Below are 25,992 nucleotides of genomic sequence, written 5' to 3'. Positions count from 1 at the left end.
AGGTAGTATTAGATTATAACCCACAGAATAAAATATGTATTCGTGAGATCATATTGATATAAATAATTGAATAAACAAATAAGTAGGGAAGAAGAAACAGCTCTTCCTTATTAACAAATTCCAATTAATAAATGTAGAAGGAATAAGGAAAATACAAAATCATCGTTAGGCAAATACCACAGTAATAGCTTGCAGGTAAGATCCACCGATAAATGCTAAAAAAAGTATGAAATATGTATAAAAAAATATATAAATGTATGAAAGTTTGAGAAGAAACAAGATAATGCATAGTGCCTCTTCCCAAAGATATTAATTACAAAGGGAAAAACAGTAACTTTACAGTGGAGAAACCTGGCAGAGAGCATTTTGCTACGTGATCAAAGTTAACATAACCAGTAAGACATTACTGATATATCACGTACATCCTGCTATAATAAAAAAGATGTATAGTCAGTTAACAGTATCGTAGCAAAGTTAATTTCTTGGTTTTGATAAGTACTATTACCATGTGACTCATATAGGGTCACTATGAGTTGGAATTGACTTGGTGGCAATGGGTTTGGTTTTTTTTTTTGGTTTATTACCATGCAGGATGTTAGTATGAGAGGAAGTTAGGTGAAGAATACATTAAGAAGTCTTTATATTAATTTCTGCAAATGCGAGATTATTTAAAAATTAAAAAAAAAAAAGAATTTATGTTAAGAAATGTCCTAGATTATAAACACACTTAAATTCTTACTGGTTTCCTGAACACAGATGTTAAAATTTGTTGTACCATCTTTATTTACTAAGTGAGAGACTTTCAAATTCACTTTAAACTGTTGTTGTTATGTTGTTAGGTGCCTTGAGTCGATTTCGACTCAGTGTGACCCTACGTACAACAGAACGAAACACTGCCCAGTCCTGCACCATCCTCACAATCATTGCTATGTTTGAGCCCACTGTTGCGGCCACTGTTATCAATCCATCTCTTTGAGGGTCTCCTCTTTTCGCTGACCATCTATTTTACCAAGCATGATGTCCTTCTCCAGGGATGGTCCCTCCTGATGACATGTCTGAAGTATGTGAAATGAAGTCTCGCCATCCTTGCTTCTAACGAGCATTCTGGCTGTACTTCTCCCAAGTCAGATTTGTTTGTTCTTCTGGCAGTCCATGGCAGTATATTCAATATTCTTTGCCAATACCATAATTCAAAGGCATCAATTCTTCTTTGGTTTTCCTTCTTCACTGTCCAGCTTTCACATCCATATGAGACGATAGCAAACACCATGGCTTACGTCAGGTGCACTCTGGTCCTCAAAGTGACATATTTGCTTTTTAACAAAGTGACATACTTGTTTTTTAACACTTTAAAGAGATCTCTTGCAGCAGATCTGCTCAATGCAATGTGTCATCTAATTTCTTGACTGCTGCTTTCATGGGCGTTGATTGTGAATCCAAGTTAAAATGAAATCTTTGAAAACTTCAATCTTTTCTCCGTTTATCATGCTGCTTATTGGTCCACTTGTGAGGATTTTTGTTCTCTTTATGTTAAAGTGTAATCCATATTGAAGACTGTGGTCTTTTATCTTCATCAACAAGTGCTTCAAGTCCTCTTCACTTTCAGCAAGCAAGGCTGTGCCATCTGCATATCGCAGGCTGTTAATGCGTCTTCCTCCAATCCTGATGCCCCGTTCATATAGTCCAGTTTCTCAGATTATTTGCTCAGCATACAGACTGAGTAAGTATGGTGAAAGGATATAATCCCGATGCAACCGCTTCCTGATTTTAAACCACGCAGTATCCCCTTGTTCTGTTTGAATGACTGCCTCTTGGTCTAAGTACAGGTTCCTCATGAGCACAATTAAGTATTCTGGAATTCCCACTCGTCACAATGTTATCCATAATTTGTTATGATCCATACAGTCGAATGCCTTTGCATGGTCAATAAAACACAGATAAACATCTTTCTGGTATTCTCTGCTTTCAGCCATGATCCATCTGACATTAGCAATGACATCCTTTGTTCCACGCCCTCTTCTGTACAGGGTCAGTGAAAAAGAGGAAGACCCTCAATGAGATGGATTGACACAGTGGCTACAACAATGGGATCCTGTGTAACAACGACTGTGAGCACGGAGCAGGACCGGGCAGTGTTTTGTTCTGTGGTACATAGGGTCACTGTGAGTTGGAACCAACTCGACGACACCTAACAACAACAACGCCCTCTTCTAAATCTGGCTTGAATTTCTGGCAGTTCCCTGTCGATATACTGTTGTAATAGATTTTGAATGATCTTCAACAAAATTTTACTTATGTGTGATATTAATGATATTGTTAGATAATTTTTGCATTCTGTTGGCTCTCCTTTCTTTGGAATGGTTATAAATACAGAATCTCTTTCAGTCAGTTGGCCAGGTAGCAGTCTCCCCAATTTCCTGGCATAGACGAGTCAGCGCTTCCAGTGCTGCATCTGTTTGTTCAAATATCTCAACTGGTATCCTGTCAATTCCTGAAGCCTTGTTTTTCACCAATGACTTCAGTGTAGCCTGGGCCTCTTCCTTCAGAACCATCAGTTCTTGATCATATGCTACCTCCTGAAATGGCTGAATGTCAACCAATTCTTTTTCGTACAGTGACCGTGTATTCCTTCCATCTTCTTTTGATGTTTCCTGTGTCGTTAATATTTTCCCCATAGAATCCTTCAATATTGCAACTGGAGGCTTTAATTTCTTCTTCAGTTCTTTCAGCTTGAGAAATGCTCAGCATGTTCTTCCCTTTTGGTTTTCTACCTCCAGATCTTTGCACATTTCATTATAATGCTTTACTTTGTCTTTTCGAGCTGCCCTTTGAAATCTTCTGTTCAGCTCTTTTACTTCATCACTTCTTCCTTTCACTTTAGCTACTCGATGTTCAAGAGCAACTTTCAGTCTTTTCTGACATCCATTTTGGTCTTTTCTTTCTTTCTTGTCTTTTTAATGACCTCTTGCTTTCTTCATGTATGATGTCCTTGATGTCATTCTACAACTCATATGGTCTTTGGTCATTAGTGTTCAATGTGTCAGATCTATTCTTGAGATGGTCTCTAAATTCAGGTGGGATATAGTCAAGGTCGTACTTTGGCTCTTGTGGACTTGTTCTAATTTTCTTCAACTTAAACTTGCATACGAGCAATTGATGGTCTGTTCCACAGGTGGACCCTGGCCTTGTTCTGTCTAATATTGAGCTTTTTCAACGTCTCTTTCCACAGACGTACTCGAAGTGATTCCTGTGTATTCCATCTGGCAAGGTCCACGTGTACAGCCTCTGTTTATGTCTTTGAAAAAAGGTATTTGCAATGAAGAAGTCGTTGGTCTTGTAAAATTCTATCATGTGATCTCTCATGTCATTTCTACCATGAACGCCATATTTTCTAGCTACCAATGCTTCGTTTCCAGCTTTTGCATTCCAATCACCAGTAATTATCAATGCATCTTGATTGCATGTTTGATCAATTTCAGACTGCAGAAGTTTGTAAAAATCTTCAATTTCTTCATCTTTGGCCTTAGTGGATGGTGTGTAAATTTGAATAATAGTCATACTAACTAGTCTTCCTGGTAGATGTATGGATATTATCCTATCACTGACAGCATTGTACTTCAGGACAGATCTTGAAACGTTCTTTTTGATGATGAACACAATGCCATTCCTGTTCAATTTGTTAGTCCCAGCCACAGTAAACCATATGATTGTCTGATTCAAAATGGCAAATATCAGTCCATTTCAGCTCACTAATGCCTAGGATATCAATGTTTATGCGTTTGATTTCATTTCTGACCACTTTCAAATTTTCTAAGATTCATTTCATACATTCTGCATTCCGATTATTGATCGATGTTTGCAGCTGTTTCTTCTCATTTTGAGTCGAGCCACATCAGCAAATGAAGGTTCCGAAAGCTTGACTCCATCCACATCATTAAGGTTGACTCTATTTTGAGGAGGCAGCTCTTCACCAGTCGTATTTCGAGTGGCTTCCAACCAGAGGGGCTCATCTTCTGGCTAGTTCTACTGAACCCAGCAGGAGACTGGGATCTGCTAACTACTTGAGCTCTATGTCATAGCTGCCACTGCCCAAAGTGGTAAATGTTTTTAGGATACGGCTTAGAGGAAAAATGATCTTAATGTACATGCATCCTACTTACAAATATATTATATTCCAGAAATATATGGTAGACAAATGGCATTTTTCTCACAAAAATATATATCCTGAGTAGTTCAAAAAAGTCTATTTAACCTAAATAATGTTATAATTTTCATAGAAAACATAAATATTATCAGTAGTTAACCAAATAAAAAAATCACAGAACTTAAAAACTCAAATTTATCTTCAAAGCTGGTGCTTAAAGGGAAGTAATAGTAATTAGAGAAACAACTCCATAACTGTGTGTGCCAAGGTGTTATGGACTGAATTGCATCCCCCCAAAATATATGTTGTAAATCCTAACCTCTATGCCTGTGGTTATAATCTCATTGGGAATGAGGTGTCTTTGTTATGTTAACGAGGCAGGATTAGTGTAGGGTGTGTCTTGAGTCAATCTCTTTTGAGATAAAAGAGATTAAATAAGCAAAGAAGAGAAGGAGAGATGGGGGAAGAAAGATGCCAAGCCACATGAAGATCATCAAGGAGCCAAAGAACAAGGACTTTACTCCAGAGTCAACAAAGAGAAAAAGTCTTCCCCTAAAGCTGGTGCCCTGAATTTGGACTTCTAGCCTACTGAACTATAAGAGAACAAATTTCTGTTTGTTAAGGCCACCCACTTGTGGTATTTCTGTTATAGCACCACTAGATGACTAAGACACAAAGCAACCCAGGGCACTACAGCAAACTCACAAGAGCACCACCACAAAACCAAAACCAAACCAAACCCACTGCTGTCAAGTCAATTTTGACTCATAGCGACCCTGTAAGACAGGGTAGAACTGCCCCATGGGGTTTCCAAGGAGTGGCTGGTGGATTCAAACTGTCAGCCTTTTGGTTAGCAGCTGAGTGCTTAACCAGTAGGCAACCAGGACTCCCAAATTTCAAGTGACATCTGTTTGACACTGCATAAGCTACTACTAGTAAGTTGTTTGGATCTAACTACTTAATAAATTGAATTGTTAACATATTTCTTTTGGTCTAGGGACACTGTGACCCTAGGTGGTGCAAATGGTTAAGCGCTTGACTATTAGCTGAAAGGCTGGCCATTCGAACCCACAGGGCGCCTCAGAACACAGGCCTGGTGATCAGATTCCAAAAGGTCACAGTTTTAAAAACCCTATGGAGCATTGTACTCTGCACACATGGGGTCACCATCAGTCAGATCTGACTCAATGGCAACTAACAATAACAACAAGGACTGTGAACCAAGAAAGTCTGAGAACTTTTGCATTAAAGGAAAATGAGGAATGAGATACAAATAGTTGTGAAAGCTCTGTAGCAGATTTCTGGGCATTCTCAAGGAGTTCAGTGGTGGATACCATTTGTACTTTATCAAATATGATTTCATTTAAAAAGTTATGGTTCAGTTTTGATCAAAGATTCTATAGAAGAATCCTGATCAAAAGGGGGACAATGTGGAACAGAACTTCAAACTCTCATAGAATCCAGACTTTCTGGAGCCATTAAGGCTGCATGAACCCCCGAAACTATTGCCCTAAGATAATCTTTAAACTTTAAACAAAGAGTATCTCCTGAAGTCTTCTTTAAACCAAACAACAGTTTAGCTTAATTAGTAAAGAATGTCTACCTTGAGCACTGTGTGCTTTTAAAGAACTATCTATAGTTAAATTGACAACTCCTAACTTAGACAGGAAACTTAGTGGGTAGTGAGTTTATGTTAATGGGGGAGGAATAACTCAGAAAAGAAGAGTGAGAATGGTTACACAACTTGAAGAATATAATCAATGTCAATGAATTAGACATGTAGAAATTGTTGAATTTGTATATGTTCTGCTATGTACATATTCAACAACAAAAAAATTAAATTATTAAAAAAGTTATGGTTCATTTAAATACTTATAACTTGCATACTTTTCTCTATGTATGCTATACTTTAATAAAAACTTTTAAAATTAATGGCTTTCCTTTTACTCAATACAGGTATGTTGTGGTACTACTCTTATAATTATCAAAAGGTTAAAAAAAAAAAAAAAAAGTCCCTTGGAGACCCATAAAGCTAAATAGAGAAAGTAAACAAGTGAGAGAAAGAATGAGGGAGAGGTATTAAGGAATTTTATTAAGCTAACATGACAGAAGTGAGTGATGAGAGAAAAAAAGAAGGTAATTTATATACATGTAGGAGTCCCTGGGTGTTGCAAATGGTTAATGGGCTTGGCTGGCTGCTAACCAAAAGGATGGAGGTTCAAGTCCACCCAGAGGTGCCTCAGAAGAAAGGCCTAATGGTCTACTTTTGAAAAATCAGCCACTGAAAATCCTACAGAGCACAGTTCTACTGTGACACATGTGGGGTCGCCATAAGTAAGAATCAACTCAACAGCAGCTGGTTTTATACACATATAAGGAAGAAAGTCCTGGTGATCTACTTCTAAAAATCAGTCAGTGAAAACCCCATGGATCACAACAATTCGATCTGCAACTGATCATGGGTACGGCACAGGCACCAGGCAGGTTTTGTTTCATTGTGCGTGGGGTTGCTGAGTCAGGGGCCAAGCTGTCAGCAGCTAATAGCAACAACCTATACATAGAGTGCATCAAGGGGATTAACTAAGCTGTGAAATATAGGATAAAAGAGTCTCCTTTTATACTTGAAGCATCAAATGTTGAGATGAAATGAAGTACTGAGAAAGATATGGTGAGGATGGCCAGGAAAGCTGGCTAAAGGCAGCTCGACTAAGGTAGGATATAACCAAGAGATGGGAGAATGGTTAACAATGGGCAACTATCCAGGTGTTTAGACACATGAACAGTGATAAGTATATCATTTCACTCTCTATAAATCCCCATCAATATATACACATTTCAGTCTTAATTATAATGCTTTTTCTCACCTGGATTTCATTTCCAAAACTGCAGTTATTTCTTGTTTGGAAGCCTGTACTTGGTATAAGAGCTTAACAATATAGTTAAAGTGTTCCAGGTCAAGTAACATCCCAGCTTCAACAAGCTACAGAAAAGAAAACTAGTTATTCTTGTAAAAACATGAAAGAGTTGAGAAGCTGATGTGTGTGAAACCACTAAAAGACTGCTGGACAAAGTGAAACATAGAGACAAGTAAAATTAAAATACTTTAAAAATCTGGAGCATATTTGCTTCAAATATTTGAGAACCACAATAAGATACCCTATTCCAAGATTCTAAAAAAATGAAAATAGTAATTTTGAATTCAAACCTTGGTTCCAATTATTTTTCTTCCCATTCTCCAAAAGTTATCTTGACACTTTATCATTGTACCTCTTGTTTGGTACTCAGTCAGTCTTTTAGTATAGGCATTACCTCATCCCTGACTGTAAACTTCCTGACAGGTTATTTCTCTTGTGCCTCACCCAGGGCCTCATATAAAGAAGAATCAAATAATCACTGATTTCACTTTTAAAGATCAATTCACCTCAGCTCCAATCAAGAGAGCTAACAGGGGAGTATCTGGATGTTTCTGGTGTGAGAATAAATGGATGAGAGGCAGGCCTTTTCTGACAGGTCTTCTAAGACATGACACATCCTGGGAAGGGCAGGGAGGGTACAAGGTTTTGAGCCGGCAATCCTACTAGTTGCCTCAAATAATCCTGTTGGTCTCTGCCCAGAGGTGTTATCACTAGGTCCTTCAATACTACCCTGGGCATGGGCTGGCACTGTAAGATGAGGAAATTAAGACTGAGTCAACTGAGGGGTGTCTGAGATTCTTTGGCACAGTGGTTAAGAGCTTGGCTGCCAACCAAAAGGTCAGCAGTTTGAATCTACCAGCCGCTCCTTAGAAACCATATAAGGCAGTTCTACTCTATCTTATGGGGTCACTATGAGAGGGTATTGACTTGATGGTAACGGGTTTGGTTGGTTTTTTTTTGGCTTTGAGGTTCTGTAGCAACTTTTTGCTGGGAATCTTCTATGGTTCCATTCTAGCTTTCAGGATGTTTTCCCATTTTAGAAATTACTTAAATATCGAAATGGTTTTGGATATCTGGGATAATGTATGCCTTGCCTCCCCAATCTAGATTTGAAAGAGTACTGGGAAGTAGGAATTTGGGGTAGGATAATAAAACAATAGTAGGAAACAGCCAGGGAGGGTGGTGAAGAAACTACCTTGAAATATGCTAAATTAGAATATACTTTTAGACTATACTTTTTATTGCCCTTAAAAATGTAAGTAAAATAAACCCCAGGGTGAAACTCTGTAATTTGACTGTCAGAATTTATAAGTGATGTATATTTTGAGACAGAAATTTCTTTTAATGAAGGATAATGGTAAAATGCTGCTGAGAGAATTTCCGTATCTTTGGATTCCCAGGAAAACGGTCTCAAATTTGGTGGCACTAACAAAAAAACAAAAACAAAACCCAAACCCACTGCCATCAAGTTGATTCTGATTCATCCCTTTTAAATGGGTCCTAGAAACTCCTACCCTAACCCATATGATGAAACAACTTAGAAAAATTTTTGGTGAAAACTTTGTAAAAATAACTGCCTAAGTCTGTTCCGAACATTAGGCTCTAATCCTTGAACTATATCAGATCCTCTGGATTCAAAGCATGTTTAATTTCATCTTAAAAAAGGAAAACAGCTCCTCTCCTAAACTGGCCAACTCACTACCCTGACAGGTAATTTTTCAAACTTTATGAAGTAAAGAAGTAAACACCAAGATTACTGTTACACTCCCTAATATTCAAAGGACCACTGCTGGTCTATCTATAAACTTCACTGACCATGCAGTGACTTTTGACCAAATGGGCAGGGCCAAACCTACAAGAGAACAGTTTAGTTTTCTGGTTGATGACACAATTTTAAAAATCTGCCTTTTAACACTGCTCAAAAACCAGAGTAAATAGAAATTGTTTCTTGACAAACTAGGAAACAACCTAAAGCAGTATAAAATAAGCTGTTAATTGCTCCTTTCTTAATGATATGTATGTTAATTAGATGGGAGTGTGATACATTGCTCCAGCAAGAAAGAGGAAAAGCATGCTCCGCTAAGACAATTACATGGTTTTAACCATCACTGAACTCTGAAATAGTCTCAACAGGGAAATTGGTACTGGTATCAAGCAACTTCTAGAAATAATGACTCCATATTAACCATGCAAAAATAAAATCACCGTCTCTGTCAACATTCTCCATTATTAGCAAGTTTATTTATACAGTAATTGAAGTACATTTTGCAGAAAGCCAAGTTAATCAGTATCAGACAATTTATGGGATACTTACTGAGTTCCTACAACTACTATAGGTGACCAGAACTTCTGCTTCAGAAAATTTCCAGGCAAGTAATTCTGTCAGGTTTTGTAATGTGGAACCAGAAGTATTCACTCAAATATTTATTTATCTACTAGAGCGGTGCCAATACTATTTCCTAAAGAAAGTTGGGGCTTTTTTCTGCAATTAGACCTATTTTGAAGTGGGCTGGTTGAGTAATATCAAACACTAGAAAATATTTATCAAAAGGCCAATATTTTAATATATTTTTTATGAGAGCCATAAAAAGTTGTTATGTCTCTTTATGTTTAGAGCTGGATTTAAAACTAATTCCTAGCCACCACATTTCTCTGCAGCTACTTTCTTTGTTTTGATCATGATTTTCTATTTATATGTTAATTTGTATACTTACTTTTGTTGTAAACTACCTTAAGTCTTTTGGGGAAAGAGAGTTTTCTTTAATCATCCTTAAGGAGTAGAGATAATTATAGTTCACAAATTAGAAAATAGTCACCTAGAGTGCTTGGGACTATTTATTTAAGGGGAAGGCTTGACAGCCACTGGAGTCTGTTTATAAAGCCTATTTTAGGAAAAAAAGAATTTTTCTGTAAATAGAATTCTTTGGCATCCATGATATGAATAAAAGACAGTTTAAGGATATAATTATTTTCTTGGTTCTTCATTATCAGAGAATAAAAGAGAGAAAATAAAATCATACCTTGCATAAGATATCAATTAAAGCAGGTATGGCATTCCTTAAGTTCATAGTGGCCACATGTTCAAATATGTTTAGTAATATTTTCAGAGCAGGCTAGATAAAACAAAAAAAAAAATATACTCATTTTCACATCTTGTTTCAGTATACCTTAAGTTTCTCAAACTCATTTATGCTAAAAACACAAATATTCTCTAGGAAGTATTCAACAAATGTAAATGCTAAATTATACGGACAACAAATATAACAGAGAAATTCACTTAAAATTAAAAAATATATATTTGTAGGTTACTTACCAGTATTTTAAGCATTATGCTGAAGTTGACTACCTGAAGTACTTCTTTCAATAAACAATGTTTGAGTAAAGAATTTAGAAGCTCATTTAGTACTTGTAAATCAAAATGTATACCTGGAGGGAACTTTCTGTAGTACTCCATAAACATGTTTACTGAAAATGAAAATATATTAAAGTTATCTGCTGCTTTTAAGATACCCATCTTTCTTAGACAATTTTTCTCTATTTAAATATACTCTATTTAAATATAGGACACACTATTCTAAGTACTATATTTAGAATAGTATAAATTCATTTCTTGAAAGGCACATTGCCGATATTAGAAATATTTGATGAAAATAAACTAAGCAAAAGTCAAAATGGCAATAATAGAAGGCAACTAGGCATGTTCATCACTAACCCGGGAACTGATTCATGTGCTATCTACAAAGAATAGGTCTAGATTGCCAAACACATCATGGTCTCCCAGGGAGTCAAACTGCTTCAGTCTTGAGGCAGTGGCCTAACCACTTGTGAGAAATTGTGCAGTTTGGGGATGGATGCAGACTATTTTGACATACATCTTTCTTGCTGTTTTAATGCCATCAACTTTTTGACCCTGGAGATGTTTTTTACTCCAGTTTATGATTAACATCAATGATTACTTTCCTTTGAGAAAGTATTTTATGTCAGCTCAATTTCTTAATCTATTTTCTATACAATAGTTAAACCACATCCATTTCTTCCCCATTGTTTTTATGAAAATTATTTTAATTGGGATCAGTTCATTTTCTTTCCCATTCTTAAACTTCCCTGGTCAAAATCTGTATACCTTAGGTAAAACGGCCCTTGGTAAAAATTATTTTTGATTTTATGTTTGTGTTAATTATTTCTACCAGAAATATCTGTTACTGCATTACCTGGTGTTGCTTGGGAAAATCAGTAACTACTATAAAGTTCAATGGCACAACAGAATAATTAATGTTGAAGTTAAAATTTTTAAATACTTTAACAATATGATGTAATAATATTTAGCTTTGTTATAAAGCTTCTTTATATACTAAAATTGTTTTGCCTGGGCAAATACAGATAAATTCTTGCTGCTATTCACTCTCCAGTATATACACAGTTGTCTACATATGAAGCAGACCAACTGATAACATGAGAAATTCAGAGCGTCTGCTACAACTTATTAAATAAAACTGAAAAAAAAAAAAAAAAAAGGGTATTTAGAAATAATCTATGTCAGCCAGGGTGCAAATAGTCCACTTAACTGACACACCACCCTTTTTTTGTCCACTAAGTTCTTTTTAAATTTTAATTTCAAAAATATCGATGCAATTTCTCCTTAAATGACCTCCTCTGGTTAGACTGTTGGGTAAAAAAAGTTTGAACATTTTAATAGCTTTTGATATGAAATGACACACTGACTTTTAGAAGAGTTTTGACAATTCATAAAGCCATTTCACCACTAACTTACCAGAACTGGGTACTTTTACTTTTTCTTTGATTAGAACTGCCCTGTACGGTTTCCAAGGAGCGCCTAGTGGACTTGAACTGCCGCCGTTTTGGTTAGCAGCTGCAGCTCTTAACCACTATGCCACCAGGGTTTCCTTTCTTTGATTAGAAGCACACAGTTCTAGTGAACCAAATCAGTAACTACTGGATTTTTCTCTCCAGAACTGTTTCTAATTCTCAAAAGAAGAAATACAATTTCTGCTCATGCCTTATTCAACAGCTGACTGAGCACCTGTTATTCTCATAAGTTGGAATATTTTTACGTTTATTACCAATATTAAATCTAAAATATCTGAAGCAAATACTTATTTTTAAAATTTAAATTTAGAAGATCAAACTTATATCTTTTGTTATGTTCTTTGATTACTCTAAGCTAAGCTGTTCTTAGGTAAGACATTCAGTTTTCATACCTAGAAGGTACTAAATTTACTTTCAAACTAGAAGATACAGCAAGTGTTTGAAACACTCACAGTAATAAATTTATATTAACTATTCAAATGTTTAATACCTGCACGTTGTAGCAAACATAATTCATTGATATTTATATATTTCTTAAACACATCCATGCAAACCTGCAAAAGTAACAAAAAAATGTAAAATTATCTTTCTATATTTCATAAAAACTACACACATTTCAATTCTATCTTTTTGTTTATGCCAATTTTTTAAAATGAGCTTAAAGTACTGGAATAAAAAAGTTGATGTTAGGTTAACTCACAGATTTGAAATGTATAGCAAATTTATTACATAATACTTATTAAGGTCATTTAAAAAATAACCATTTACTAGTGCAAGGGTAAACACTCTGACCAATGGATTAGATCAGGGAGTCTAGAAATTGACCCACTCATATACAATTAGGAGCCCTGGTGGTACAGTGGTTAAGAGTTTGACTGCTAACCAAAAGGTCGGCAGTTCAAATCCACTAGCCACTCCCTGGAAACCCTATGGGGCAGTTTTACTCAATGATAACTGGTTTGGTTTGGTTTTTTATATACAGTTAGCTGATTTACGACATGGGTGACATTGCAGTGCAGCTGGGGGAAAGATAGTCTTTTTAATAAGATCCACATGGGAAAAGATACGCATCTTGATCCTTTTCTTATACCATAAACAAAAATCAATTCTAGATGGATTGGAGTGCTAAACTCATAAGGTAAAACAATAAAGCTTTTAAAGCAAAACAGAGGCGAACATCCTCATGATCTTGGCAAAGATTTCTTCAACAGGATGCAAAATGTTAACACCACAAAATTTTAAAAAAGTTGACAAACTGGACTATATAAAAGTTAAGAAATTCTGTTTATCAAAAACACCTCTAAGAGAATAAAAAGCAACTTGTAAAGTAGGAAAAGATATTTGCTATGTATCTCCAAAAAAGATCTGGAATACATAAAGAATTCTCACAGATCAGTAAGAAAAAGAAAAAAAAAATCCCATAAAATATGGGCAGACGACTTGGATACTTCCGAAAAACATGCAAATGTCTAATAAATAGTTGGACAGATGTTCAATTTCATCAGTCATCAAGGAAATGCAAGTTAAAACACAGTGAGGCATCACTACCATCTCACCAGAATGGCTAAAATTAAAAGGCTGAAAATACAAAAAGCTGATAAAGATGTGAAACCACCAGAACTCTCAGACATTGCTGACTGAATTGTAATTTGGTACAACCACGTGGAAAACAGTTTGGCAATATCTATTAAAGTTGAACATATACAGACTTTGTAATCCAGCAATTCCACTATAAACAATCAGAATGTGTATGTATTTTCACCAAAAAAACATGCAGAAGAATACTGATAGCATCACTATTGTAATATTCAAAACTACCCAAATACCCATAACAGTAATATTTATCAACAAAATAAATTTTGATATGTTCTCACAATGGAATATTAAATATTAAACACCAAAGAGAAAGAAACATCTATAATTAAGTTAAAAAGTACAGATGAATCTCAAAAATATTGAGCAAAAGAATACAGACACAAAAGAATATGTATTGTACAATTCCATTTACATAAAACACAAAAACAGGCAAAGCTCATCTATGCTATTAGGAGTCCATGAAAAACTTAATTAAAATGCATGACTGAGATAGTTATTTAAACAATTTCTACTTCAAAGACTTTATATATTTTACCTTTTCATCCCCTTGCTCAGGGACATGAGCAAACTTGCACTGTGATCGTTCACAGCCACGTAACGTATTAAAATGAAATTTGCAATATCTATGGGGTATCATTAACCCTAGAGGTTTCTGGAACACCTAGAAAATTAGACAAATTCCCTTTCAGTGTTAACTGCAAAACACTGTAATTAAGTGAGAAGGCATTTGAAGCAAACAGAAATATTACATACTCAAAATAGTATCAAGATAAACGGTTTGCTAATTTGATAAGAAAAAATAGAACTCCAAGCAATTTACATTTTTAAAAATAACGAAAAAATCCACTTAGAGTGATTTATCTGTACATTGTCTCAATTTTCCTTAGTATAAAAGTACTCCATATCAAGGCTGTTATTATTTTACTTTACATGTTTTTAAAAGCTTATACATTCCCTCCTCTCTCTCATGTACCTGCCCCTACTTTTACAAAAAGTTAATTCTATTATAATATGCCATCATATTTCAGATGCATTTATTAGGACCAAAAATTCTCCTTTGCTCTTCTGATTAACAGAAGAAGGTAAATGACAGACTTAGAACTTTTTACAACATACTTTTCCCATAAGCTGCTTTACACTGACAGCCTTCTCTTTCATCACAAGGAATTATCCTGTATTTTCTGCTTTGGATGTTCCCTGTCTTCTGCTTTCCACCTCTTGTATTATTTATGAATATCCTGAGTCAATACTTATTTTTTGCCTCTTACCACCAATCCCTATTCTAATATCCATATAATGTCCAGAACAGCTTAAAAAATGAGAACAGACAAGGAAACCAGAAGGACCCTGTCATGGACTGAATTGTGTCCCCAAAAATGTGTGTATCAATTTGGCTGGGCCATGATTCCCAGTATTGTGTGATTGTCCACCATTTTGTCACCTGATATGATTTTCCCATGTGTTGTAAATTCTGCCTCTATGATGCTACTACGGCGGGGATGGGCAGCAGTTATGTCCATGAGGCAGGACTCACTCTACTGGATTGGACTGTGTCTTGAGCCAGTTTCTTTCAGGATATAAAAGAGAGAATGGAGCAGAGAGACAGGGGGACCCCGTACTACCAAGAAAGCAGTGCCGGGAGCACAGTGTGTCCTTTGGACCGGGGGTTCCTGTGTGGAGAAGCTCCTAGTCCAGGGGAAGATGGATGAGAAGGACCTTTCTCCAGAGCTGACAGACAGAAAGCCTTCCCCTGGAGCTGACGCCCTGAATTTGGACTTTTAGCCTACTTTACTGTGAGGAAATAAATTTCTCTTTGTTAAAGCCATCCACCTGTGGTATTTCTGTTATAGCAGCACTAGATAACCAAGACAGGCCCCAAAGTGAATGTTTTATTAAATTACTTTTTTAAAAAGTGGGGGACTTACCCCTAGATTTTTTTCCCTCTTAAATATTTCACAAGTTTCAGGATTCTGCAAGTTTAGGAGAGAATGTTTTCCTGGAAATCTGAAATCTAGACATAATTAACAATGATATTACATACCAGTATGTTAAAACTTATTCTTTCATATCAATGAAACAGATGCTCACTGCTATCTACATTAAAGTTTTACTTGGGAATAATCATGCTCAATTCACAGACTGTTCTGCCACGGTATGTTACTGCAAACTACAGAATGGTTTGGTCACATCTTAAGTGTCCTTAAATATTTCTAAATCTGAATTTTAAACTCACTATACACTGAATTTTCTGTCTTAGAAGTCTTAGCAGCAGCATAGAGCAATGCATTCAAATGATATGGCTCTAAGTTAAACAGACAAATATTACACACAATACATTTTTCTAAGGGAAGAAAACTACTGACAAACCTAGGGATCATATCTCTTTTAATGTCTGGTCTTTTAAAATGAGAATTAGGACATTTAGAAATATTCTTTCCTCAAGATAAAATAACAAATAAAAGTATTTTTTTATTTAAAGTCATTTCATTTTTTACTGTGGCAGCATCAAGATATAATCTGGAACAAGCTGATGTTTTTGGTGCACAGTTTTGCAGTAATTTGCATTACTGAACATGTAAGGCTTTTAAAAATAAAACACATCACCACTGCTGGCTTGCTGCTGTGGTACACATCAGGCAGCATGAAGTCAGCACTGAGAAGGCAGAAGAGTGATGTGTGAGCTACCTAAAGTGATTTTGTAGCTTCTAAATTATTCAATGTAGTTTAATTTTTTAGAAGTATTATGAGTTATCAAAAAAATTGACACAAATTCTAAAATACATGTACAAATATAATCAATTAAAATAGGACTATTTTAGCTGTAACCTGTAATTGACCTGTACTACCACTACCACATACAACTATTTCACAAATTGATCTATCAAAAGTACTAAGTAAATTTTCACACATCTTCCAATTTTAACAAATTCTATACTTGATTCAAAATTTTTAAAAATCTTTGTTTCTGGTGGAAAAATATCCTATGTATATATTACCAAAAGCCAATAGAATTTTATTAAGAAAACAGTACCATTCATCCAGGGTCTCAGGAGTGTGTCTTCTTGATGAGCACTTAGATTTAAAGGTGGCACCAATAAGCACAGAGGTTTTGGGCCCAGTGCTGCTAACTGACATTCACCAGCCATGATCTCAGCATTTTTAGAATCTCTGCTGAGTGAGCATAAAAATCAAAACCAGAATTTAAAATTATTTTTAAGAAACTGAAGTAATGAGAATCAAATAAGCAGAAATACAATCTAATGCTACCTACATCATACACTATATTCTTCAATATTCAAGGACTCCAATCACCTGATTATCAATAAGTTGCTCTTCTCTTCTTAGTTAGAAAACTAATTATTGTCAAATGGTTGGGGTATGGTAGGAGCGGGGTAGAAGTAAGGAGTTCACACTGGAGTAAAACATTTTGACCATGCCAGACAAAATGTTTGAGGAGGAACTGGGCTAGCGTTCTAATCCAGGAAAGGTCACCCAATTAATCTATTGACAGTGCTATGAAATAAATGAATTATAAATTTCCTCCAGGACAAACATATGCAATAAATCTATATGTGTACTTAAGAGCTTCCTTCGGAGAGAACTGTAAAAAATGTTATTGCTCCAGGGTTGTTATCTTAAAAAGCTTTGTCTGTATTCTAATATGCGAGTTCCTATGTAACGATTTTATAAAAATTTAATCTCGAGGTCACTTATCTAGAAAAATAAACAACTTAAACAAGGCAGAGGGAGGTAAGTACCTCAGAGCTAAGAAATAGATACAAATGAATTTATTTTTAAGAGAAAGACACCCTACCTCAGATACTATAATCTTTTATCTTAAGAACAATTCTAACAAGCTTTTTTAGCTGGTTTTCTGGGCCAGAGAAGAGAAAAAATAGTAAAAGAAGGGGCCACACTTATGTAACAGCTGAAATTTAGAAGCACTGATGAAGTTAAGAAATTTCACACAAAACAGAGATAGCCACCTTTCTCCCCAACTTGGGATATCAACTGATATGTTTAATCAACATATCTACCCCACCCAACAAAACAAAAAACAGTAACATAAAACAAAGAAATAAGAATCATGGAGCTCTATAGGTGGAAAGAGATTATCTAGAACAATTCTTTTACTTTTGATTGGATGACTGAAGCCCAGGGTGATACAGTTACTCGCCCAATGTCACACTACTGGTCACTATGGTGGAGTGAAATTGGTGATAAATCTCTGCAGGTTTTGCAGTGACACTATTTTAGCTTGTAAGCTGAAGTCTTTCAATAGAAAAGAAAAGTTAACCTTGTCATTTTTCCTTTTTCTTTAAGATCTTTAAATGGTCATGACCACAGTGGGCTTCTGTGCCAATCTAATTCTTAACTAGTCTTTTCCTTAACACAGTGGTTCTCACACTTGAGCATACAACAGGATAAGCTGGTGTCTTGTTGAAACACAGACTGATGGGCCTCATCTCCAGAGTTTCTGATTTAGTAGCTGTGGGGTGGGGCCCAATAATTTGCATTTCTAACAAGTTCCCAGGTGATGCTGCTGCTCCAGGGACCCCACTTAATAAACTGAAAAGAACCTGAACATATTCACTGGGCCTGGGCTTGCCTCACTAGCAAAAGGCGGAGGTGGGGAGTGAATCAGATGATCTCCAAGGTGTCTTCCAATTCTAATTTGGTATTTTTTTGTGTTCTAGTGAGTACACTGCAACCCTAAGTACTAATCACAGCATCCATATAAGCTACCTGCAAACTGCAATGTTCATCTGATTGTGGCCACTCTTACTCTCAGACTAAGACAGACAAAGAGGAAAGGCCTGGCAATCTACTTCCGAAAATCAGTCAATGAAAACACTGGATATCACGTTGGTCTGATTCGATCATGGGGGTTGCTCAGGACTGGGCAGTGTTTTATTCCATTGTCTGAGGCTGATTTAATGGCAGCTAATAACAATAACACTTTCATAAAAGTCACATACACATCCTTTTTTCTTTTATTTTCTCACTAGCTCTTATTCCTTCCTCAAAAAATATTTTAATGGCTCATAAAACTTAACGAACGTTTTAAGGATTCAAATTCACACTGGGGTAACTTAAAATACTCATTTCTCTGGGTACATCTGATACATTAATTAAATCATACCCATGTATGGTATCATGGCATAGTAGCACAAGCATATACATACATGCTAAGACACAAATTATATTAGTGACTACTTTAAAGTTATGTAATTAGAAATGATATTACAGACCTTTTGCAGACTTCATAAATATTTTCTTTTTCTTCTTTAATAGCCACCTTTCCTGGAAATATACACTGTGAAGGGATTATGGTTAAATAAATACAAGTGACTATCTCTGTATTCTATATTAAGCTATGAGGCTTACTAGATTTATTAGTATGTATTAGATGTCAATTAAACAACTAGTTTATGGTCAACTCTGAAAACAGTTCTACTCTATATTATTGAAAATACTGAGTACTGACTTAAAATTTTCCACTGTTGCTCAGGAGTAAAATTAATATAAACCAATTCATTTTTCCAGCTTTTGATATCACCTTAATTATACAAGCCACCATTTCAAATTATTATTGATAATTAAAGCTATTGTGTTTCTTTTTATCTGGGGAAAAAAGAAGCTTTCAGTGATTTTTATTTTTAGGTAGTATTTATGAACATAAATGAAATTTATTTTTCATTAGAAATATCTAAATGCATTTTCAACATTACTAGAAGTATTTCACAAGGAGCATTTTGGGAATTGTGATTTTCTAATTATAAAAAAGTTATACATACTCAAATGCTAAAATTTTGACAAAACAGGCACCAAGAAAATAAACCTCCAAATCAACCATCTTTCCAGTAGTCAAAGACAACCATTTGATGTCTTAGTCTACATTTTTCTAGTCTTTTTTAAAGCATATAATCATATTTTACAACACTGGCACCTCACTGTATATACTATTAGAACTCTTAGAAGGAAAACTACAAGAATCAACTGAGAAACATGAATCATCAACAAATGGAAAGACATATCATGTTCTCAGATGAGAGTAAAGATGTTAATTCCCTCCCACTTCATACATTTTAAAAACTATTTTAAAAGGTGAGTTTAATGCATTCTTAGAAAAATAAACCAAATCAAACCCATTGCCTTCGAGTTGATTCAGACTCATAGCAACCCTGTAGGACAGAGCAGAATTGCCTCCATAGGGTTTCCAAGGCTGTAATCTTTATGGGAGCAGACTGCCACATCTTTCTCCCATGGAGGGGCTGGTGGGTTTAAACTGACAACCTTTTGGTTAGCAGCTGAGGGCTTAACCACTATGCCGCCAGGGCTCCTCCCTTATAAGGATACACAAGGGAAAAAAACTAAGAAATATTTTAGATTTATAATACATCTTAATATCTTTTAAAGCAAGCCTTCCTATTTTTTATTTTTAAATTAATTAACAGAATGGTATTGGAGCAAGAATCAAGCAATCAACAAACCAAAAAAGAAGGAATAGTTCCATACATAAAAATTTTAATTTATTAAAGATGCTGTGATGGTTACTTTTATGTGTCAACTTGGCTAGGCTCTGGTACCCAGTTGTTTGGTCAAACACTAGCCTAGATCTGTTATGAAGCAGTTACATGTGATTAACTCAGCTGGCTTTAAGTAAAACAGTGCAGTGTAGTGAATTACCTAATATGGCTTTTCTAGCCATAGGTTTTATAACCCCCACCAAATAACTGGGTGGGACTATGCAAATGAGGTACTTGTGGCCCACCAAGGGGATTGGATAGTTTGCTAATCATTTAAATAAGGTATATGGCATCCTTGTGGGGGTGGGAGCATGCAAATAAGGTATATGCAACCCTAACGAGGGGATTGGCCAGTTTTGCCATCCTGCTAGGCTTAAAATGAGCCATCCCAGAGGTGGGAAGGATCTCAACACCACCAAGAAAGAAAAGCCAGGAGTGGAGTGTGTCCTTTGGACCTCAGATTTCTGCAAGGAGAACATCCTAGATCCAGGAGACAGAGAGAAGAGCTGTAATGTGGAAGACAGTAAGAGATGGCTGCATGAGATGGCTGTGGTAGAGCTTCCTGGCCCAATGAATGAGAGCTGAGTGCCTTCAGGCATGAGGCTTACTGGCAGAGTGAGGTGCCCCTACGTACTTATCAGCAGAGCTAAAAGAGCTTTGTTAACACTTGCCTGAACAGGGCAGAGGCAGTGCCAGGGGGCCAAGAGGCCGAGGAGCCAGAGAGATGTGTGCCTGTGGACACAGCTAAAAAGTGGCTGTCCTGATCGAATAATTGTATCCAGAGCGTTCCTGAACCTGAACTGTAACCTGTTACTTTCCTGATAAACCCCATAATTGTGAGAATTGTCTGTGAGTTCTGTTTGGCCACTGCAATGAATTATCGATCCTGGCAGAGAAGTAGGAGGGCTGTGGCAGGGATGGCTGGTCTCAGATTGGTGAAAAGGGGACAGGAAGGAAGCATGTCTCACCTCTGCCTCACAGGAATCAGCCTTGGGCCGCTGATCTTGATTCTCCTTCCTCTCTGTGAGGTTAGAGCAAGTCAGACAGCACCACTGTGCCATTTTTACAGGCAGATTACCCTATATAATGTGAGTGGGCCTCATCCAATCAATTGAAAGCCTTAAGAGCAAAAACAGAGTTTTCCCAAGGAGTATTCTGTCTCTACACTATAAACTCCCTCAGTCTTCCTGTTGCTTGACCTACAGATTTTGGGACATAAGACTGATAGAATCTCTAGCCTGTTGTCTGACCTACAGATTTTAGACTTGTCAGCCCCTCACAATGTGTGGGCCAATTCCTTACAATAATGCTATCACTCTCTCTCTCTCTATATATATAAATATCTTACTGGTTCTGTCTCTCTAGAGAACCCTCACTAAAGCAGATGGCATTTAAAATTTGTGAGGAAATTGTACTAGAAAAACTGGCTAGTCAACTGGATACATAATAAGCTTGGTCCCAACTCACTATATGCTAAAATACATTTTAGGTTCATTAAAGATTTAAATTAAAAAAAAAAAAAAATTCTGAAAGTAGCAGAAGAAAAAAAAGGCTAATATTTATATAATTTGGAAAGTGGGGAAAGCCTAAGCATGACACTGAAGGTAGAAACCATGAAGTAGGATAACAGGCTTAACACTACAAATTTTAAATATTTTCATATGCTCAGAGATTAAAAAGGAAAGAAGGAAGGGATTGTTTCCATACTCTCTCAAGATAAATTTTGGATTAAATTAAAAAAAAATTTAAACACAATAAATGACAGCCGTAAAAACACTGGAAGAAAATATTTAATTATGAAATAAGGGTTTCTCAGAATATGACTCGTAACTCAGAAACCATAGGAGAAAACTGATAGATTTAATCAAATAAAAATGAAAAGCTTCTTCAAGGTAGAAAGCTCCCTAACCAAGTTAAAATACAAACAAAAAACCAGGAAAAAAGTGTAGTAACATGTAACAACGAACAAATATGTTTAACATATGAAAAGTTTCTACAAATAAAAAAAGACTAAAATCCCAGAAGAAAAAACAAAAGCCTGTCAAACTAGATTCTATACCCAATGAATATATTTTTCAAAAATGAAAGCAAAATACAGACATTTTCAGATATACAAAGGCTGAAAGAATTTTTATTACTAGCAGACACACACTGTAAGAAGTGTTAAAAGGTATCCTTTAGGCAGACGAAAAATGTTATCAGATGGAAATAGGAATCTACAAAGAGAGTGAAGAGCATTGAAAATGGTAACTACATGAGAAAAGACATATGACTGTTTTCTTATTATTTAAACGCGTTTAAAAGACAACTGACAAAAAAACTACTGTATTTTGAGATTTTAAACATATACATGAGTAAAATGTTTGACAACAGTAGCATAAAGACTGGACAGGAAGAAATGCAAGCATACTATCATAAAGTTAAACTACAAGCAAAGTGCTATGATTTCATTTAAAAGTAAATTGTGATAAGTTAAATATATATACTATCAACTCTAAAACAACCACTAAAAAAAAAAAAAAAAAAAGAGCTATAGCTAATAAGTAAAAAATGGTGACTAAACTGAATCATAAAACATACTCCATTAATCCAACTGAAAGCAAAATCAAAACAAAAAAGGAAAAGGGAACAAAGAACAGATGGGACAGACAGAAAAGAACGAATAAAATGACAGGTTTAACTCTAATCATATTAAAGACATTAAATGTGTACAAACACTCAAATTAAAAGATAGAGATTGTTAGATTAGATTAAAAAAAAGGAAGACTCAACTCTACGCTGCCTAGAAACACACTTTAAATATAAAGGCACAAACAGGTTAAAAGGATAGAAAAAATATTACACGTTAACACTAGTCAAAAGAAAGCTGGATTGGCTACATTAATGTTATACAAAGTAGATTTCAGAGCAAAGATCCTTACAAGGGACAGAAAAGGTTATTTCACAATAATAAAGGAGTCAATTCATCAAGAGGACATAAGAATCCTACATGTTTATGCACCTAATAACAGAGCTTCAAAATACATGAAGCAAAATCTGGAATAACTGGAATTCTGGAATTCCCATTCTTTGCAATGTTATATAATTTGTTATGATTCACACAGTCAAATGCCTTTGCACAGTCAATAAAACACAGGTAAACATCTTTCTGGTATTCTCCACATCCTCTTCTGAATCCAGCTTGAATTTCTGGCAGTTCCCTGTTGATACACTGCTGCAGCTGCTTTTGAATGATCTTCAGCAAAATTTTACTTGAGTGTGATGTTAATGATATTGTTTGATAATTTCCGCATAGCGTTGGATCATCTTTCTTGGGAATAGGCATAAATATGGATCTCTTCCAGCTGGTTGGCCAGGTAGCTGTCTTCCAAATTTCCTGCCATAGATGAATAAGCACTTCCAGTGCTGCATCCGTTTGTTGAAATATCTCAGTGGGTCTTGTGTCAATTCCTGGAGCCTTGTTCTCGTCAATGCCTTCAGTGCAACTTGGACTTCCTCCTTCAGTACCATCAGTTCCTGATCATACGCTACCTCCTGAAATGGCTGAACACTGACCAATTCTTTTTGGTATAGTGACTCTGTGTGTTCCTTCCATCTTCTTTTTGATGCCTCCTGTGCTGTTTACTATTTTTCACGTAGAATCCTACACTATGCAACTGGGGGCTTGAAATTTTTCTTCAGTTCTTTCAGCTTGAGAAATGCCGAGTGTATTCTTCCCTTTTGGTGTTCTACGTCCAGCTCTCTGCACATGTCATTATAATACTTTGTCTTCTTGAGCTGCCCTTTAAATCTGCTGTTCAGCTCTTTTACTTCATCATTTCTTCCTTTTGCTTTAGCTACTTGATGTTCAAGAGCAAGTTTAAGAGTCTCTTCTGACATCCATTTTGGTCTTTTCTTTCCTTCCTTTTTAATGACCTCTTGCTTTTTTCATGTATGATTGTCCTTGATGTCATTCTACAACTTGTCTGGTCTTTGGTCATTAGTGTTCAATGCATCAAATCTATTCTTGAGATGCTCTCTAAATTCAGGTGGGATATACTCAAGGTGGTACTCTGGCTCTCGGGGACTTGTTCTAATTTTCTGCAGCTTCAATTTGAACTTGCATATGAGCAATTGATGGTCTGTTCTGCAGTCGGCTCCTGGCCTTGTTCTGACTGATGGTATTGAGCTTTTTCATCGTCTCTTTCCACAGATGTAGTCGATTTGATTCCTGTGTATTCCATATGGGGAGGTCCATGGGTAGAGTTGCCGTTTATGTTGTTGAAAAAAGGTATTTGCAATGAAAAAGTTGTTGGTCTCACAAAATTCCATCATGTGATCTCTGGCATTGTTTCTATCACCAAGGCCATATTTTCCAACTACTGATCCTTCTTCTTTGCTTCCAACTTTCACATTCCAATCACTAGTAATTATCAATGCATCCTGATTGCGTGTTCGATCAATTTCAGACTGCAGAAGTTGGTAAAAATCTCCAATTTCTTCATCTTTGGCCTTAATAGTTGGTGCGTAAATCGGAGTTAATAGTCACATTAACTGGTCTTCCTTGTAGGTGTATGGTATTATCCTATCACTGACAGTGCTGTACTTCAGGACAGATCTTCAAATTTTCTTTTTGACAATGAATGCAACACCATTCCTCTTCTCTTCAAGTTGTCATTCCTGGCATAGTAGACTATCTGATTCAAAATGGCCAATACCAGTCCATTTCAGCTCACTAATGCCTAGGATATCGATCTTTATGTGATCCATTTCATTTTAGACGAATTCCAATTTTCCAAAATGGATGTCATTCCACATTCCAATCATTAACGGATGTTTGCAGCTGTTTCTTCTCATTGTGAGTCATGCCACATCAACAAATGAAGGTCCCGAAAGCTTGACTCCATCCATGTCATTAAGGTCGACTCTACTTTGAGGAGGCAGCTCTTCCCTAGTCGTTATTTTGAGTGCCTTCCAACCTAGGTGGCTCATCTTCTGGCACTATATGAAGCAATGTTCCGCTGCTATTCATAAGGTTTTCACTGGCTAATTCATTTTAGAAGTAGACTGCCAAGTCCTTCATCCTAGTCTGTCTTAGTCTGGAAGCTCAGCTGAAACCTGTCTGCCATGGGTGACTCTGCTGGTATTTGAATACCGGCGACATAGCTTCCAGCATCACAGCAACACACAAACTGACAGACACATGGGGGAATTACTACCATGGTAAACCTAAAGATTGTTATATATGGATACTGGGTACAACAGATAACACATGAGAAAAGAAACAAGGTCTCTGGAAAAAACAATATATAAACAGAAGTAATAGATCAATAAGGTAACATTTCCAAAAATTCACAGACAATAATATCCAAAAGCAGAAGAGAGGCAGGCCAGGTATATGTTCTGTAAGTCAATTTATTTACCCTCTAACATTCCGGAAGTGTAAGATAAGAGAGAGATGGACAAAACCAAAAAAACGAACAAAACCAGATGACTTCAACTCAAAGCAATCCTATAGGACGGAGTAGAACTGCCCCATAGGGTTTCCAAGGAGCAGCTGGTGGATTTGAACTGCCAACCTTTCAGTTAGCATCTGAGTTCTTAACTACCGCATTACCAGGGCTCCAGAGATGGATAAAAGTTTGTTAATTCCCAAATTTGGGGGGCAGATATTTTAAAGGCAAATATTATTGACTGGGAGTCCCTGAGTGGTACAAATGGTTAAGCACTCAACTATTAGTCAAAGACACCTCGGAAGACAGGCCAAGCGATTTGCTTCCAGAAGGTCACAGCTTTGAAAACCTGATGGAGCTGTTCTACTTTGCACAGATGGGGAAGCCACCAGTCAGAATCGATTCAACAACAAAGTATTCACTGGGTTACACATTTTCTAAAGAGTTGGTACTTTGAAGCTTACCACAGTATTAGAAGGATAAATGTATCATTCCCCTTCCTCAAACAAAGCAAAGAACTCCTACCATAATAAAAAGCAATCAAACTA

The 25,992-nt window shown here is 36.1% G+C and overlaps 1 protein-coding gene across 2 annotated transcripts in view; it reads right to left on the bottom strand.

Moving 5' to 3' along the window:
- The window catches only part of TOPAZ1 (testis and ovary specific TOPAZ 1), a 76,189-nt gene that overhangs the window by 32,349 nt on the left and 17,848 nt on the right, over positions 1 to 25,992 (bottom strand). For both annotated transcript variants that reach the window (XM_004368442.2, XM_023726119.1), the window contains exons 5-12: positions 18,735 to 18,799; positions 16,514 to 16,653; positions 15,408 to 15,493; positions 14,018 to 14,143; positions 12,377 to 12,440; positions 10,373 to 10,524; positions 10,080 to 10,172; positions 7,009 to 7,124 (exon numbers count right to left, since the gene is read on the bottom strand). In XM_004368442.2, coding sequence (XP_004368499.1) covers positions 7,009 to 7,124; positions 10,080 to 10,172; positions 10,373 to 10,524; positions 12,377 to 12,440; positions 14,018 to 14,143; positions 15,408 to 15,493; positions 16,514 to 16,653; positions 18,735 to 18,799 — 842 coding nt within the window. The remainder of the gene's footprint in view (positions 1 to 7,008; positions 7,125 to 10,079; positions 10,173 to 10,372; positions 10,525 to 12,376; positions 12,441 to 14,017; positions 14,144 to 15,407; positions 15,494 to 16,513; positions 16,654 to 18,734; positions 18,800 to 25,992) is intronic.

This window comes from Trichechus manatus, unplaced genomic scaffold (assembly GCF_000243295.1).
Source record: "Trichechus manatus latirostris isolate Lorelei unplaced genomic scaffold, TriManLat1.0 scaffold00001, whole genome shotgun sequence".
Taxonomy (NCBI): Eukaryota; Metazoa; Chordata; class Mammalia; order Sirenia; family Trichechidae; genus Trichechus; species Trichechus manatus.
This window is presented reverse-complemented; position numbering and strand designations above follow the sequence as displayed.